The 18,311-nt window shown below is 38.9% G+C and overlaps 2 protein-coding genes across 2 annotated transcripts in view; both read left to right on the forward strand.

The window, feature by feature from the left end:
* Positions 1-6,049, forward strand: part of aldh9a1a.1 (aldehyde dehydrogenase 9 family, member A1a, tandem duplicate 1) — a gene marked incomplete at its 5' end in the record, with an annotated part of 9,752 nt that extends 3,703 nt beyond the window's left edge. The window contains 8 exon segments of the mRNA XM_014024680.1: positions 1,232-1,366; positions 3,379-3,575; positions 3,762-3,902; positions 4,002-4,190; positions 4,937-5,024; positions 5,099-5,240; positions 5,407-5,519; positions 5,612-6,049. Coding sequence (XP_013880134.1) covers positions 1,232-1,366; positions 3,379-3,575; positions 3,762-3,902; positions 4,002-4,190; positions 4,937-5,024; positions 5,099-5,240; positions 5,407-5,519; positions 5,612-5,706 — 1,100 coding nt within the window. The 3' untranslated portion in view covers positions 5,707-6,049.
* A 976-nt stretch (positions 6,050-7,025) lies between these two features.
* Positions 7,026-16,681, forward strand: med8 (mediator complex subunit 8). The gene is made up of 7 exons (XM_014024681.1): positions 7,026-7,136; positions 7,380-7,501; positions 11,959-12,103; positions 12,182-12,322; positions 12,397-12,484; positions 12,565-12,804; positions 16,340-16,681. The coding sequence occupies exons 1-7, from the start codon at positions 7,131-7,133 to the stop codon at positions 16,408-16,410; spliced, it is 813 nt and encodes a 270-aa protein (XP_013880135.1). The 5' UTR covers positions 7,026-7,130; the 3' UTR covers positions 16,411-16,681.
* The last annotated feature ends 1,630 nt before the right edge of the window (positions 16,682-18,311 follow it).

The following is an 18,311-nucleotide window of genomic DNA, read 5'->3' on the forward strand; positions in this document are numbered from 1 at the left end:
GTAGATGTAGCAGGGGGCAGTATTGGACCAATACAAGGCTCCATTGACTGCCATTATAATTTATTAAACATTGATATTTCCAAAACTATAAGTTTTACAGGCACCAAAAGGCATAGCCATCATTTGGCACAGGGGCTTTACAAATATAAATTACAATGGCAGCTCTAGGACAAAGTATGCAGGAGGAGAAGCATGGCAAAGTGGAGATGACTTGGATGGGAAATGAATCACAATAGTGTGCGTTGCATTGGCAATGCACACTGAATAAAAGCTTCAATTCCTTCTCAAACAACAACTTTTGATATACGCTATACAATTTCATATTTCTGTAACAAACTTATTTTTATCATTTTCTTAAACAAATACATTGAACCGGCGTTTTTATAATCACTTTCAAGATTATTCCACAATCTTATTCCTTGAACCGAAGTACATTAGTCCTTGAAGTTTGTTTGAATTTTAGGTTTAATGAACATCTCAAGTCCTTTAAGTTTACAAGAACTTTCTCTCTTAACAAAATATAACTGGATGTTTAAAGGCAACATTTTTTATGAGCCTTATACATAAGCTGCAAAATATTATAACCAACCGACTCGTAAAATTTTAATAATTTTAATTTACAAAATAATATATTCGAAGGGTGACTAATGTTTTCTGGTGATAATTCTTACTGCTCTTTTCTGTAAAATGAAAATAGGACTTGTGATTGTTTTACATGCTTTACCCCAGACTTCAATCCAGTATACAGTCAAGTTTTAACTTTTCACAACAATTATCCCACACATGAATCTCTCTAACAGAACTGCTTTTTAAATATTTTTGCTGAAATTTGTTTTTTGTTAAGTTCTGCTCAGAATGTTGGCATCGGCCCAGCTTTCAATGACACACCCTGAAGGTGTTCACTGGATAAATGTCTGCAACTGGTTAACTTTTGGAATCAGTTCAAGATGGCCGCCACAGATAATCGACCTTAGCTAACACAAGTGTGGCTGTGACCCAGCTTTAAAAATACAAGTTAAAATTTGGTGTGGTAGCTAAAGTTTTCAACACATATTTCAAGTGCTGACACATCTGACAGTATCACACACAATCAGGTCAAACCTGGTAAATAATGCACATGTAACATCGTCCTCATCATAAAACTCTTAGTTTTAACACTCTGGTTTAACAAGCAGCAGGCAGTATGCTTTCCTTTAGGAACATTTGATCATTGTGTTGTCTCTGGTTGCAGGTCAGCACATCCAGCTTCCTGGCGGAGCGTTTGCGTACACCAGGAGGGAGCCCCTCGGTGTGTGTGCAGCCATCGGGGCCTTTAACTACCCCTTCCAGATTGCTGCCTGGAAGTCTGCTCCTGCTCTGGCATGTGGTGAGTGTGTAGCTGTGTGGAACTGGTGAGTGTGTAGCTGTGTGGAACTGGTGAGTGTGTAGCTGTGTGGAACTGGTGAGTGTGTAGCTGTGTGGAACATGTCGCCCGTTTAGAAAAAGTGTCTGTGAGAATTCCTCATCATTCACTGATGGGTTTTCTTAATCTTCTCATTTTGCCCTGAATTGAGGAAGAGGTCATACCTGAGCTGACTCTGATCTACTGGGGAAAAAAAAGTCAAACTTTAGTTTGCTCACTGAATATTGTAGCTTTTTATTTGTTTATTTTTTTTTTTAACCTGAGAACACTGCTGACAAAGTTTGTTTCTTAGACTTGTGAAATCCAGGAGGACCTGGAGAAATGCTGAGTGCTGAATGATTAGGTTTAAATCTGCTAAAGAAGCATAATGACTAAATGTCATAAGTAGCAATATGCTAGCTAAAATCAGCTAAAGATTAGTCAGAAGTAGGAATGCGCGATATAAATGATATACGGTAGAAACTATATAAATTTGTCCTATGATAGAGGTCTGTAGTCTACCGGTCAACCGCGCAATTATTTTTGATGATGTAACCAGCTGGAGTCAAAACAGAGGAAGCAGCGTGTCTGAGAGCGCAAATAAAGAGGGAGGAAAATAAAACATAACTTATCCGGACCTGGTTTGGGTGTGTGAAAATGAACGCCGAACTGTTTACGTATTTACGTGACGGCGCTTCCTCCGGTCGGATGCTGACCGACCACACTGCCTGCTGCGGGAGGTCAGTGCAGGTGAAGTTGTGCTCAAGGACTCACAAAAGCTCGCTGAGTCTGGACCTCGTTTCTCCTGCGGTCATAGCGTGACGACGCACGGCCGAATGCGCGCGCACTCCAAAGCTCGACTATAAAACTCAGCCTTTACTGTCTCCTTGTACAGCGGGGAAGTGCTGTGGGAAAGGGTGACGGAAAAAAAAAGCATAAACGGGATGATTGTCACCCTGCCAGAGCACGCACAGATTAAACACGTTGAGTGCAAAAAAAATAATCTGCATAGTGTGTAGAAAGGAATAAATACAAACAATTTGTTTTACCACCTTTAAACAAAGCAGGTGATTCCAAACACAACATCCAGTGGATGTAGTATAATTTGGTTTAACCAGGTAGGTCTCCCTTAAATTTAGATTTTTATGCGAGACCTTAAAGTGTCCCTTAAAAAAGGAGATTTTAAGGTCTAAATTTTTTTATCTATACATATTTATTCCACTCAATTAATGTGTGATTTGTTTATTTTCTATTATAAGTTTTATATCGTGATATATATCGTTACCGCCACCCATCATAATGTATATTGTGATGTGAATTTTTTGCCATATCGCACATTCCTAGTCAGAAGCTAAAACTAGAAAAATGAAAAAAATAAGAGTGCTTATTAAAAGCAAAAAGTAGCAATGGTTTAGTTAAATGTAGCAAAAGGCTAGCCAGACTAAAACTAGCAAAGGTTTTGTTAACACAGCTAAAGGCTAAAAGTAGCAAAAGACTAGCAAGATGCTAAAAGTAGTAAAGGTGTAGTTAAACATAGCACAAGGCTAGCTAAAAGTAGCAAAAGACTAGCAAGATGCTAAAAGTAGCAAGGTAGATAAAGTGCTTGTTTAAAGCTAAAAGTAGCAAAGGTCTAGTTGTTAAATGTAGCATAAAGCTAGTCAAAATAGTACAACTGTAGCTGAAAATAGCTAAAGGCTATCTAAAAGCTAAAATTAGCTTTATAAGAGAAATGGAGCAGATATACTGAGGTTTAAAAGAAAATGTTTTTGAGTGCATTGAAGGGATCTTGTTGTATTTCTTGTGAGGAAAATGTGTGTATTTTAATTTTATTAATGTAAAATATTTTAAATTAGTTAGAAAACCAAGAAAGTCAAAACACCCAGCTCCTAACTGAGCTGTAAAACAATAAATAAAAATACACATCAGAAGAACAATGTGAACACAAGAGGTTCAGATGGGGGTGACCATGCAGGGTTAAAGTCTGGTTGTTTTCCTAGGTAATGCCATGGTGTTCAAGCCCTCTCCCATGACTCCGGTGACGGCTGTGATCCTGGCTGAGATCTACAAAGAAGCAGGGGTGCCTGATGGGCTCTTCTGTGTGGTCCAAGGTGGAGCAGAGACGGGCTCTTTGCTCTGCCAGCACCCTAAGGTGGCCAAAGTCACCTTCACTGGCAGTGTCCCGACCGGCAAGAAGGTACACAGGCTGTCTGATGCATTCTGACATACAGTACATAGCAAGATGTGTTTTTAGACACGACCTAAAATAAGATTAAATTGATCAAGTTGTGTCCCAGTAAATAACCCTGTGTCTTCTGACCGTATGCAGGAAGAGCTGCTAAGATGTGTTACAGAGTGAGAACACTGTTGTTTTTCCTCTCAGGTCATGGAAATGTCTGCAAAGGGGGTGAAGCAGGTGACTCTGGAGCTGGGAGGGAAGTCTCCCCTTATCATCTTCAAAGACTGCCAGCTGGAGAACGCAGTGAGGGGGGCGCTCATGGCTAACTTCCTGACTCAGGGGCAGGTGAGACGCACAGATTGAGTCATGTTTGGATTGTTGTTATTGACCTCACCCAGACCCAGGATCAATCTCTGGGAACTCTTTGTTTTTCCAAATGTGTAGGTTTGTTGCAATGGGACCAGGGTGTTTGTGCAGAGGGAGATCTTGCCACAGTTTCTGGAAGAAGTGGTCAAGAAGACCAAGGCCATCCTGGTTGGTGACCCCCTGCTCGACACCACCCGGATGGGAGCTCTGATCAGCAAGCCCCAACTGGACAAAGTGTTGGGGTTCATTAGTCAGGCCAAGGAGCAGGTGTGTAACCAAAGAGTTCAGCTCTCTGAATAGGGCTGTGTTAAAAACATTATGTTAAATAAATGATTGATTAAATTACATTGAGACAAAACAAAAATAATGCCTGACGTGGATCCATATATTTTATGTCAGGCTGTCAAACTCATTTTCACTGAGGGCCACATGAGCATGATGGTGGTCCTCAAACAGCCAGTTGTGATTAACTTCAACATAAACACAAAACATCACGTACCTCGTCTCATTGTTGCAATAACTGAGCTCTATGTGGTTTTCCTTGCATAGAAACAGTGTTTTAATACATCCTCTTATAAACGCTGACTAAATGTGAAATAAATAATACAGAAACACTATTAAAAGTATGAATTTTCATCACTGAGTTGTAAGTCTTGAATTCTGAACTTTTCGTGCATAATCGACAGGCATTATGGGAGAAATAGTTTATGGTCGATGGGTTATTTAAATTACTCAGGGGGCCACAGTTACTGAAAGCCAACAGCTCGGGCAGGACAAGTGTTATCTTTCACCTTTTTAATTTGTTTTTGTTGCATTAAATAATAAAAGTAAATGTAAAATTTTCATTGGGAAGCCGGACAGAAGTCACCGCTTGAGTCTGACACAGTCGTATCATGACCAACTTTTTTTTTAATATCAAAACATCACATTGTCATCCAAACAAATCAGTATAAGTTATTGTGATAAAGCTGCTGATGTACACCCCCGTCTCTAAATGATGTTTGTTTTCTCAGGGAGCCAAAGTGCTTTGTGGAGGAGAGCCTTTAGTCCTCAATGACCCCAAACTGAAGGGGGGTTATTACATGTCACCCTGTGTTCTTGGTACGTCCAGACGTTCGTTTTGTACCTTCGCCAGTTTGATCCCTGAGTGTTGCTCACCGCTCCTCTGTTCTCAGATAACTGCAGAGACGACATGACCTGCGTGAAGGAGGAGATCTTTGGTCCGGTCATGTCCGTCCTGCCGTTTGACACAGAGGAGGAAGTGATCCAGAGGGCCAACAACACCACCTTCGGACTGGCCTCTGGAGTCTTCACCCGGTGAGCATTCCTGACTCGACTAATCTTTGACGCTCTGCCTTTGAAGATAAGGAGTTTACTGCTTTATCTTCTGACACTCTGCTGTCCAAGACTTCCAAGTATTGTTGTGTAACGAGTTCTGTCAATGGTTGACCACGTGAAATGGGTTGTTCTCATGCGCCTGCAGGGACATATCTCGAGCTCACCGCATGGCAGAGAAGCTGGAGGCGGGGACCTGCTTCATCAACAACTACAACATCAGCCCTGTGGAAGTGCCGTTTGGAGGATATAAGATGTCAGGTAGGGTGTTGGAAGGTTGAACTGGTCAGAGTAAGGTCTCTGGTGTTTGCTTCAAGAAGTGAAATCACTGCAACTCAATTGTGATGCGACAGGTTTCGGCAGAGAGAACGGTCAGGTGACCATCGAGTACTTCTCCCAGCTGAAGACGGTGGTTGTGGAAATGGGCGACGTAGAGGAATACTTCTAACTGGATCAAGTTTACTCATTTAAACTCTGAATGGATTCATTTACTCACTACCTTCATTCCATCATTTGTGCCATAGAAACTACTAAACCCTCTCTGTGTTTTCTAACATTTCATACAGTTGAACCTGGTTTTAGAAGAACTGGCTTCCTGCTCAATCTGTGCCTAACACAAGTTTAAAGCTAATACATGTAGAGACATGATGATGTCAAAGTAAAAATGCACTAAAGGAACCGAGAACCTTAACCTGTAATCCTGCTTTTAGAGACTGTAACCAGTTTGCTTCAACTAAAAAGCTGATGGATTTTTTTTCTTGTTATCAAAATAAAATGTTTTGGTGGCAACATCTGTTCTCCTTGTAGTTTTGTTGGGTCATAGAAATATAGTGTTTAATGACTCTTGGTTGGGACACATACAATGTAGATGAAATCTACTAAAAACCAAAATATCTCATTAGACACTAATGAGGTTTTGGCAAAACTTTATTGGATCTCAGTAGCATTCTTCACAGCAGAAACACCAACGGGTCACTGGAGGCTGGACTTTACATAATTAAACTGCTATTTTTAACAATGTTAACACAATCACCGTATTGTTTAGAAGTTTTTGAGATTTTACCACAGTTGAGCTTTGAGTTATCTTCAATTTTTGCAAACTCTTCTCTACTTTCACAGTCTGCTTACAATTTATACATCATGGGGCTTTTTATTTACTGTTTAATTTGGACCAAGTATATTTTTCACTGCTGTGGGACCTAGTTTTCTCAACAATTGGGTGGCCCCCATAAGTCTCTGGAGCCTACGTTTCTATAAAGCTCTATGACCTGTTGTGAGAAATTAAAACTGCGATTATAAATTGATTACACAACCCCTGGCAAAAAGTATGGAATCAGCAGTCTTGGATGAGCACTCATTCAGACATTTCATTCTGTAAAACAACCTCAGATCAAAAACATGATACAATAATAAGGTCATTCCAAAGTGCGACTTGTTGGCTTTCAGGAACACTCAAAGAAATGATGAGAAAACATTGTGGAAGTCAGTGAATGTTACTTTTATTGACCAAGCACAGGGAAAAAATATGGAATCACTCAATTCTGAGGAAAAAAATATGGAATCACTCAATTCTGAGGAAAAAAATATGGAATCACTCAATTCTGAGGAAAAAAATATGGAATCACTCAAATTGGAGGTAGAAAATAAGGACACACCCAGTCGATTTACTTTCCAGTATATATAATATATAGTTAAACGTTTTTTTTTTTTAATGCTGTGCGTAAAACGGGTATCTGGCGATAAGACGGGAACATTATGTTTGGCAGCTGCAGCTCCTGATTATAGAGAAAAACGTGAGCTCTTATTTTGAAAGTCGCAATCCGGAAAAGGGTTTATGTCAGGGAAGACAGCTGGCTAGCGTGTAGCGCAACAATGCAGGTAACGTTAGTGCATTTTATATATTGCTTAAAAAACAAGAACAGTGAGATACATCCCAAAGTTAGTGTTTTTCTGAAATAAGAAAACCTGTATACTGCGTTTGTTGTTAAAAGAAATGTTGAATTAGTGTTTAGCGTTAGCTTACAAAGCTAGCATTGATTTAGCTTCCGCTAACCCTAAGAAGTTGTTTTGAAATGTGCTTTGTTTGTTGTCATTTCATAAAGAGGCTTTCTTGTGTTTCAGCAACGAGAAGAGAAGCAGCTGGAAGCCTCAGTGGATTCACTCATCTCTCTGGTGGATCACGTCAAAAACTCCCTCCAGAGTTTCATTTATAAGCTGGAAAATGAATACGAGAGACTGACCTGGTGACTAAAACATGCTTTTATTATTTTAACAACTGCTCGCTTCATCCAGCATGGAGCACAGAAAGTAGATTTGGAATGCATGCAGTGTTAATACTTGGTCTTCTGGAATGATTCAAACCTCGTGTGTACCAAAACACACAACAGATTTCATCACGTTATTGTTTATTAAACAAAACCATCTGTTAAACAAAATCTAAACCAAAAAGTCAATAGTCGTGTCTGAAAAAACAAGTCTGTACTTAAGAGGTTCATGAACATCCAGGTGCTGCTTTAAAATGTATTTAATCATAATCACTGAGAGCTTCTTTATATAAGGAGATGTTTTGTCAGATTGTTGATCTGCATCATTCTGAATAGAATTATGAAAAAAAAAAAACTTTTAAACATCCTCTGCTGATCTTCTCAGGAGTGGACGTCCCAAAAAAATTCACCCAAAGATCAGATTGTGTAAAACTCAGAGAAAATACTAAATAAAACCAATAATTTCATCTCTGACTGAACCCAGTTCAGGTTAAAGGTTAAAGTTCATGAAATAGACTAACAGGAGTGGCTTGTTTGAAAGAGAAGAACTCTTCAGTCTGAAAAACATCGCTGCAAAATGACTCGTTTGTAAAGTTTCCTCTGGAACAAGGTCCTTTGGACGCATCAAAGTGCAGATCTTTAACCATAATGCACAGCACAAACACCTCATACCAGCCTTCAGGCACGGTGGTGGAGGGTTGATGGTAGGGTTGTAGTCAAGACCACCTAACCTGAGACCAAGACAAAGACCAGAAAAGACAGAAGCTACTAGTGCTTTAAAACATACAGTATAATGTTTGCAGGTATTTAACTTTATATTTATAAATTTTTGTGATGACTGGGTAAAGAATTTGGTGCAGAGGAAGATTGCTAACGTTAGCTAGCTAGCTTTGCTTACATCACTTCCACATACAGCGGGTAAAATAAGTATTGAACACATCAACATTTTTCTCAGTAAATATATTACTAGAGGCGCTAATGACATGAAATTTTCACCAGATGTTGGTAACAACCCAAGTGATCCATACATACAAAGAAATCAAACCATAAATGTCCAGAAATGAAGTTATTTGTAATAATGTGGAATGGCACAGGGAAAAAGTATTGAACACATGAAGAAAGGGAGGTGTAAAAAGGCATGGAAAGCCAAGACACCAGCTGAACTCTCTCAGTAATTAGAAAGCAAGCCTGCCCCTTGTCAATGCAAGTTAATATCAGCTGGTTCAGTCCCAAATGATGACCAGGTATCACACAAGAACCATCTGATGATGGGTAAAAGTAAAGAGCTCTCTCAAGACCTTCACAACCTTATTGTTGCAAAGCATAATGATGGCATCGGTTACAGAAGAATGTCTAAACTTCTGAAGGTTCCAGTGAGCACTGTTGGGGTCATAATTCAGAAGTGGAAAGAACATCATTTCACCATAAACCGACCACGACCAGGTGCTCCTCACAAGATTTCTGACAGAGGAGTGAAAAGAATTATCAGAAGAGTTGTCCAAGAGCCAAGGACCACTTGTGGAGAGCTTCAGAAAGACCTGGAATTAGCAGGTACGATTGTTTCAAAGAAAACAATAAGTAATGCACTGAACCACCATGGCCTGTATGCACGCTCACCACGCAAGACTCCACTGCTGAAGAAACAGCATGTTGAAGCTCCTTTAAAGTTTGCTGCACAACATTTAAACAAGCCTGTGTAATACTGGGAGAATATAGTCTGGTCAGATGAGACCAACATTGAACTGTTTGGATGCCAGAATACACATCATGTTTGGAGGTCAAATGGCACTGCACATCAGCCCAAAAACACCATACCAACAGTGAAGTTTGGAGGTGGGAACATCATGGTGTGGGGCTGTTTTTCAGCATATGGTACTGGCAAACTTCAAATAATTGAAGGAAGGATGAGTGGAAAAATGTACAGAGACATTCTTGATAAAAATCTGCTTCCATCTACCAGGATGATGAAGATGAAACGTGGCTGGACATTTCAGCAAGACAATGAGCCCAAACACAAAGTCAAGGAAACTCTCAGTTGGTTTCAGAGAAAGAAACTAAAGCTGCTGGAATGGCCCAGCCAATCACCTGACCTGAATCCAACAGAAAATCTATGGAAAGAACTAAAGATCAGAGTTCATAGAAGAGGTCCACGAAACCTTCAAGATTTGAAGACTGTTTGTGTGGAAGAATGGGCCAAAACCACACCTGAGCAATGCATGCCACTAGTTTCTCCATACAGGAGGTGTCTTGAAGCTGTCATTGACAACAAAGGCTTTTGTACAAAGTATTAGATAAATTTCAGTAAGTGTGTTCAATACTTTTTCCCTGTGCCATTCCACATTATTACAAATAACTTCATTTCTGGACATTTATGGTTTGATTTCTTTGTATGTATGGATCACTTGGGTTGTTACCAACATCTGGTGAAAATTTCATGTCATTAGCACCTCTAGTAATATATTTACTGAGAAAAATGGTGACATGTTCAATACTTATTTTACCTGCTGTAGCTAACCCTTCTTTGTGCTTCCTTTCTAAGTGATAATAAAAGTTTGACGTCGTCCCCACGGCCTCTGGAAGAGAAGAACTTTATAATTCACTGTGTGTTTTCTCCTGCATGTTGTTATTCTGTATGGTTTCTGTAGCTGAACTGTATCACTGAAATTTCTGCAGACTTTCTTGGAGTTCGTCACGTTTGTGAAACAAAAATCTGTATTTAGTAATGAGTCAGGCTTTGATTTGAATCAGTACGTTTTACATCCAATGAAAGCAAAGATGTTAACAAATCAGACAATTTTCTCATAATTTAGTGATATTTCCAGAATTGTGGTTTTGACTGGTGTAGGAATAAAATCCAGAGACAAGACCCAGACCGGTCCAGTTCATATAACACAAGCTGACAGTTTTAACTCCTCTGTAGAACAACGCATTCTAATATAAAAGCTTTTGTGTGACGGGTGAAGCTCTGAACAATCTGGGTCATGGTGAAACAGAACAAATGATCAGCAGCTACAACAGAGCGACAGAAAGAAGAATAAAAAGCAGAACCGGTGCAGTTAAAGTGCAATTTGTGTTGTGTTTTTGTTCACTTCAGGTGAGATTTGAATCACTGGAGAAGAAAATATTTATTTGCTTTTGTCCTGATTCCTAAACCCTAGAAGTGAAAGAGCATGTTTTTTTTCTGTTCATCACTTGGTTTTAATTGTAGAGTGAACATTTATAAAAGTGTGAACGTTTAACAGCTTTCACACTATTGACATCATTTTTTCTTCCGTACGATTTTCAGCATCTAACCCGTTACACAGTTTTTGTGCCACTTCAACAATTCATATATCAAAACGTTCAGCTCGTTCATGTGAGGGGTGCTATGACTTCAGGTGTTTCAGCTTTTTATACTTTTTTAGCTATTTCACCTTTTTAGCCACTTTTTTGTCATTAAAATGCATGGAGCTGTTTTCAACATAAAAAGTTACAAAATCTTTACAGCACCTTACACATTTATTTTCTGGTTATGCTCTTTTTCACTTTCTTGTGTTAATTTTAGCTACCTTTTTATTTTAGCTTTTTTTTCCTTTTTTCAGCTAAAATTCAGCTTTTTCTGCTATTCTTCTGCTTTATTCTACCTTCTTGTGCTTTTTTCTGCTACTTTGTGCTATTTAGGCTTCTTACAGATGCTTTCTGCTATATTCAGCTATTTGCTGAAATTTTGGCTAATTTTAGCTGCTATTAGCTGACGTTAGCTTTTCAAAGGTAAATACACATTTTTTGTAGCTATTACAAATTTTTTCAACTGAGTTCAGCATATGCTTTCTTATGCTAATTAAAACATTTCCGGCTCTTTTCAGCTGTTTTACTGAAAATTTCAGCTGTTTTAGTTATCACTTTTGTGTAATTTTATTTTATTTTTTCTGATTTTTTTTCTTGTTTTAGCTATTATTCAACTACACGTATTTCAACTGGGTGCTAATTTCAAATTGTGGCTGCTACCTTTAGCTTATTTTATGCTAATTTAGCTATTTTTGCTACTTTAGCTATAGATCTGCTTCTTTCTGCTGTTCTTCTGCCCATTTATGCATTTTTTCTGCTACCTAGTGCTATTTATGATTCTTACAGATGTTTTCAGCTATATTCAGATATTTTAGCTTTTAGCTGTTTTCTGGTTTCAACTAGATTTGTGCTCCATTTTACTGTTTTTCTGCAAAGTTAAGCTTGTTTGCTTTTTTTCAGCTTTTCAAAATGAGCTCTCACTTTTCCTATTAAATATTTTCAGCTCAGTTTCCGCAGCTTTCAGCTGAAGTTTTCATCACGAAGCATTCACACAAGCATTTTTGCAGTAAATTTCTATGTTCAAATGAATCTTCAGTGTTATTTTAAAACCACACTGAGTGTCGATGGTGTTGATAAAACGTGCTGCTGGTTGTGTTTCTACCATCCAGGCCGTCTGTCTTGGACAACTTTGCTCTCCTCTCAGGCCAGCTGAACACCATCAATAAGCTGCTGAAGAATGAGAAGACGCCCTCGTTTCGCAGCCAGCTTATAATCCCGCTGCTCCTGTCTCCAGACAGAGATGAGGATTTAGCAGTAAGTGTCTCTCACAGTTTGTCGTTTCATAGGACAACAGGTTTCCTCATGATTTCATTTTTTTAATCCGCCTCTCAGAAACTCACAGAGCAGCGAGTCCCGGTGTTCAGCCATGAGATTGTCCCAGATTACCTGAGGACCAAACCTGACCCGGAGGTGGAGGAGCAGGAGAAGCAGCTGAGCACGGAGGCGGCGCGGATCGGTCCTGACGTGGCTCAGGTGAGTTTCAGACGGTGGTTTCTGCTTGTTATTTTTCTACCTTTTCACTCTGTTTTGTTTTAATGTGTGAACAGAAACAGATCCAAACACTGAATAAGATGTGTTCGAATCTACTGGAGAAGCTGAACAACCCTCGTGAAGACAGAGAGGCTGAAACTGCAGGTGAGTTTCACTTTGTTTCATTTCTATCCAGAGAAAAACTACCATAATTCTATATTTTCCTCTTCTATCTGTGACTCCAGGGTCCCGACAGAACAAGGCCTTTTTTAACCCCGGGGACACGAATGCGTTGGTCGCAGCTGTTGCTTTTGGGAAGGGACTCTCCAAATGTAGGCCTCCTGGTCCTGTGCCTCCGGGTCACCCAGGACAGGGGCCTCTCATGAGCGGGGGGCCAACCTTACAACAGGTCACCATAGGGGGCGGAGCCGGCCAGCAGGCGGGTTTAGGAGGACCTGTGGCTCCACAGCAGCAAGGCCAGCCAGGTAGGAGACCTGGTTCAGGATCAGAGCATCCAGCAGAGCTGCACCAACCAGTGTGGAGAAAATATCTGATGAGACTTTAATATGAAGTGTGAAATATTCAAGTGCAGCTGTTTGCGTAGGTTCACTGTGGGAAATGAAGTGTCACTATAACGTTTTTGGGTTTTTCAGAGATGTGGTCACATTTTTATAGAAACTGTTTAGTTTGTAATTATAAAATACAAAGAAAGAAGGTAAAATGTTCTGTTTGCTGTGGGGGGAAAAGAAATACAACTTTGATTCCACAGAAGTTGGGACGAAGTGCAAAATATTAAAACAGAATTCAGTGATTTGCATATCTGTTAATCCCATAATTTATCACGGTTTTATAATAATCCTGTTGAAGTGGCAGGTTCTTTAGCTGTTGGACTAAGTTGTGTAAGCCAGATACTTTCTGTTATAAACAATTTTCCATATTTGGAAAACTGTTCTATTAACTATTAACTTTTCTGCTGTTCAGAACTTTCCTGACCAAATATGGAAAACTGTTTATAACAGAAAGTATCTGGCTTACACAACTTACCGTATTTTTCGGACTATAAGCTGCGACTTTTTTCCTGAACTTTGAACCATATGGCTTATAGTCCGGTGCGGCTTATACGTGGATTTTTTTCTTCAGCCACCAGGGGACTCTTATGCTCCATTTGCTTCAACCACTCGCTTCAAAAACGAAGAAAAAAGAAAAAAAGCGATCGCTTCCAGAGCCAACTGTTGTACCAGGAAGCAGCGATTTAAAGATAGTCAATGGCCAAAAACTCATAAAAGGGGATAAAACAGACATTTTTCACGGTGGAATCTGACTGATAATAACTTTGGAGCTTAATCCAGGACCAGTTTGTGGATAAGCGTCGAGTGAAGAGCTGCTGACTTTTTTTTTCTCATTGCACTCCCCGGGGAAGGAATCCCATGCAGTGACGTATGCTGGAGCGGGAGGGCTTTCCCAGCAGTTCGGCTCGGGGTTTCTTGGGGGAACTATGAAAGATCAGTGCGAAAACAAACGCAGAACAACCACGTGACGGTGCGTCGACCGGTCAACAGCTGAGTGACCATACTGCCAGCTTAGCCAGAGGTGTAGCGCCATTTTGTTTTAGCTAGTAGCAGACACAACACGACGGATCTTCGACAGACACGATATTGGACAGTATGCGGGCCCACATAGCGGACTCGGTGAAAGCAGCCATCAAGAAAACAAACTCAATTCCTGCTGTTATTCCTGGAGGTACAACAAAGTTTTTGCAACCCCTGGACATCAGTGTAAATCGTGCATTTAAAGCAGCACTCAGGGCTGAATGGGAGGCTTGGATGACTGACGGGGATAAATCATTCACAAAAACTGGCCGAATGTGAAGAGAGTCATTTCCTGATGTCTGCCAGTGGATCCTAACAGTGTGGAGCAGAGTGAATGAGTCCACCATCACCAATTGGTTCTGAAAGGCTGGACTGCTACGTGAAGAGGACACCACAGCTTCAGAGCCAGCATTACCCCGGGAGGACAACAGATCCCGCTGTGTGACGCAGCTTTTCTCAGCTTGTTTAACTCCAACACTGAAGAGGACTTCGATGGTTTCAGTGCGCCGGAGGAAGATGAATGAGACGTTTTGTTGGACCAGAAACTGTTAAAGAAAATTACCAAAATAAGGTCAGTTATATGAACCTTATTCCTCCGAACTTTAATTCCTAAAGGTTTGCTTTTTATGTTTTGATGTTGAATTCACTTTTTTGACGACAATTTTGGGTGCACTGTTTTTTTTTTTCATGTTGGGGGTGCAGCTTATAGTCCGAAAAATATGGTAGTCTAACAGCTAAAGAACCTGCCACTTCACTACCAAATGTTTCAACTAAGAAATTTGAAAAGAAAAATAATTTAAAATAGTTGTAACGTGAGTCATGTTTATAATCTGTAAATGATGGGATGTTCAGTCTTCCAAGTTTCCTCAGAAATCATCTTTAGGGAGTAGTTTTTGTAGCGTAGTAAACCTGAGAGATTCAGCTTCTTTAAAAGGCGTCATTTAGATGGGTTTTACGTTTACTTTTACTACTTTGTGTTGCTCCTGTCCCAAACTTTGTGTTTTCAGTCTCTTGCAGCTTTGTGATTTACACATAAAATGTGGGTTTTTGTGTTTGCAAATCACTGCATTCAGTGTTTAACAGTTTACAGTGTGTCTGCAGGTCCTTAAAAAGTCTTAAAAATTCTTAAATTCATGTATCTAAAATTAAGACTTTACAGAGTCTTAAATTAGTTAAATGTGGAAGTTGGTCTTAAATATGTTACTCAAAGGTCTTAAATTTTGTCTGGTAGAAGCATTTAAATTTCTGTCTCCCCCAAACATCACTTATATTTGTATTTTTTTCTGTCAAGGTGGCATTAAAAGTTTTTAAAAGTCTTAATTTCCTTAATTTTGACTTGCTAAAACCTGCAGATACCCTGTTTTACACAAAGCTTTTTTCAGCATTTATTAATTTTTTTTCCATTTCCCAGAACACAAAGTGTTGGATTCTAGTTTAGTTGTAACAGATTTAAAAGGAATGGAATGAGTTTGTATTGAACCTTTAAAGTACCTGTGACATCATATACTTCAAATACAAAAAGTCAAAGAAAACATCTTTATATTTATGAAAGTTGGAATAATACACACAATTTAACCCATTTTGTCCCATAGCTGTCATATTTTCTTTTGAACTTGGATCAGCCAAAGTAAAACAGGAAGTGACATCAAAGGGGAACTCTTTAACAAAGGAAACTCTCTGGTCTTTGTTTATTGAAAAAATATTATTTGAACTCTTCTTCATCTCTCTGCTAGTGACTCAAAATAAACTTAAACATCAGATTTTTCTCTACAGTCTGGTTTGTTAGCTGTTGTAACAACACTGTTCACATGCAGACATTCCCCTTTGACATCACTTCCTGTTTCTTCACAGGCAAATATCTCAACAACTGTTCATCTCAGCGACATGAAATTTCTTTTAAAGTATTTTTATCAATGTCCTCTTTCAAAAAATACATTTATATGTATTACAAAAATTTGACATCACAGGCACTTTAAAATATTACAGCACTTAGAAACTGTCAGACCTAAAAACAGACATTTAATAAAACAAATGCAAAAATTCAGACATCAGTACCCATCTGGAAAATATTTAAAACTATAAATGTGACAAAAAAGAGAACAGATGATTTAGAGATTTTGTCAAAATTTCTGTTGTTTTTAATATTTTATTTTTTGTTTATTTCATTCATAAAAACAAAACAATCCATGTACAGTAAATACAAGTAAAAAGTAAATCATGTGAATGAAAAGGGGGCAAAGTGAAGGAAAAAATCTTATTTTATCTGCGCCTTATTTAAAAAGCAAAAACAACTGCAACAAACAAGCTTCAACAATAAGATAATATCTGTTATAAATTGATTTACATTGATTGATTTGATTAAAAAATTAGAAAGAAAGAAAGCAAACACAGAACAATTAAAGTTGATGATTTGTTTTGTTTTCTCCTGCAGGAAAGATGCCGAGCAGCATCAAGACCAACATCAAGTCTGCGTCTGGCTCCATGCATCCTTACAACCGATGAGCCGCTCTCATCCTCCTGCTTTAAAACATTTCACACAGTGAAGGAGCCGTCGTGTTCATGTCCACTCCTCTGTTGGAAACCATCTGTCAACCCAGCATCACCTCAAACAGGATATAAAGCTGATTTTAGTTGTTACAGAACTTTGATTTTATTCCCAAACACCTTCTGAGTTTCATGGGTTTGGCCACTAGAGGGCAGTGTGTCATCGTTTACAGGATGACAACTTTAGAGCAACGATTCATTTTTTAATAAAAACATGCATAAAGACGTATCTGCTCACAGTGTTTATATTGAAAGTGACATTTATGTTAAAATAAAAACCTAATCCTAACATATAATAATTTAAAACACAGAGGTGTTTGCCTTGTGTGTTGATGGTCCATTTTCTCAGCTCTGTTCGTTTTGTGGCAGGAGCAAAGGTGAGAATAATCGGGGCGGACGTTGCTCGGTGTGGCCTGATAATGTCAAAGTGTTTATGGAGGAAGGAGAAAGTATCTCTGCTGACGTGTGAGGGAGGCCTCCTCTCCTCTCCCCGCACCACACCGACTCTTTGTCCACTCCAATCCCCGTCCGGCTGCACGGTGCAGGCTCGTGGCTGACCTACATACACCCTCTGTGCCCGAACAGGCGGCCGTCTCCCCGCGTCAGCCGCTGCAGCCAGACGCTCTGCTGAGACAGCTCAAAGCTGCACAAGGTCACACTGTGAGGTCACACTGTGTGCTCACAGAGCAGGGCCACATCATAAACAAAGACACAGCGCTTCAGCTGAGGGTCTCTAACCCCCTCCGTGCTAACCTCTGCAGGGACTTTATGTTTCATATGTTTAAAACTGCTGAACAACTCCAGGATTTAAACATTTTAACACTCAGAGTGAATGTTTTGTAAAAGGATGATGATTGTCATGAGCAGATGTTCAGTTTAGGCTTATTTGATCTACAGAAAGTACAGCTAATATTGATTATTATTGCAGTGACTCTCAGAAAATTCCTTTAATTCAGTGCGTCCTGCCCCCCAGAAAACATTTTTTATGCCCGCTCTGAATTGAAATACTATTGAGAACCTGATAATATTAAATTATTTATACAAAGCACTGTATGTCTGGCTGCATTCTGCATAATCACCTGATAATTTTGCATTCTGAAAAACTATTAACAATGCTTTTACTGTTTACATTATTTTGCTGCATTGAATCATTCCTTTAAAGCTGATTTAAAATCTGTTTTTAAATTAAATGACAGAACAAATTAATTATGTGAGGTATCTGTGATGCTCCAAGGCCAGTGACTTCTTGAATTAAAAAATAAAACATTATTTTTAGGAACTCCATACCTCGCTGTGCCAGACCCAGAGGTGTGCGCCCCACTATTTGATTTATAATTGATTAATCAGCACCTCGTTTGCTTGTTGGACCCACTGATAATGAATTAGCATGAATCTGATAAGAGATTAGATTTTAAGTTAAAAGATAAATACACAGTTTTGTTAGATTTGCTCCATAAAACGAGAATAATGTAATTAAAGCTAAGCAGATACAAAAATGTGAGCCATCGCATCAAAACGAGGATTAAGTCCAAAAGTGGACAACAGGCAGATGTAGGGTTTTGATTTAAATGTGTGCAAAAATTGCATTTTGTCAAAATATAATGAATTAATGCCTTGTCAATGTATCATTTAAATGAACTGTGAAATATAATCCTCAAATACATTTTAAAGCATTTTTTTGAGCAGTAGCAACAAAAGAACTGATTTTGAGGAAAAACGCCTTAAATTTTTGAATTTTTCCCTGTGAGCTGGCAAAGTTTTTGTTTCTTTTTAGACGGAAAATCTTAATATACAAATACTATTTGAGGTTTCCTCTATTTACATCAAAACTTACTCAATAAATTTACATAAAATTAGGA

Source organism: Austrofundulus limnaeus, unplaced genomic scaffold (genome assembly GCF_001266775.1).
Source record: "Austrofundulus limnaeus strain Quisiro unplaced genomic scaffold, Austrofundulus_limnaeus-1.0 Scaffold435, whole genome shotgun sequence".
Lineage (NCBI taxonomy): Eukaryota > Metazoa > Chordata > Actinopteri > Cyprinodontiformes > Rivulidae > Austrofundulus > Austrofundulus limnaeus.

Excerpts from the sequence above, each read along its gene's own strand:
- med8 (XM_014024681.1), top strand. Across the intron at positions 12,104-12,181 it reads ACAGAGATGAGGATTTAGCA|AAACTCACAGAGCAGCGAGT; the intron begins GTAAGTGTCTCT and ends TCCGCCTCTCAG. Across the intron at positions 12,323-12,396 it reads TCGGTCCTGACGTGGCTCAG|AAACAGATCCAAACACTGAA; the intron begins GTGAGTTTCAGA and ends ATGTGTGAACAG.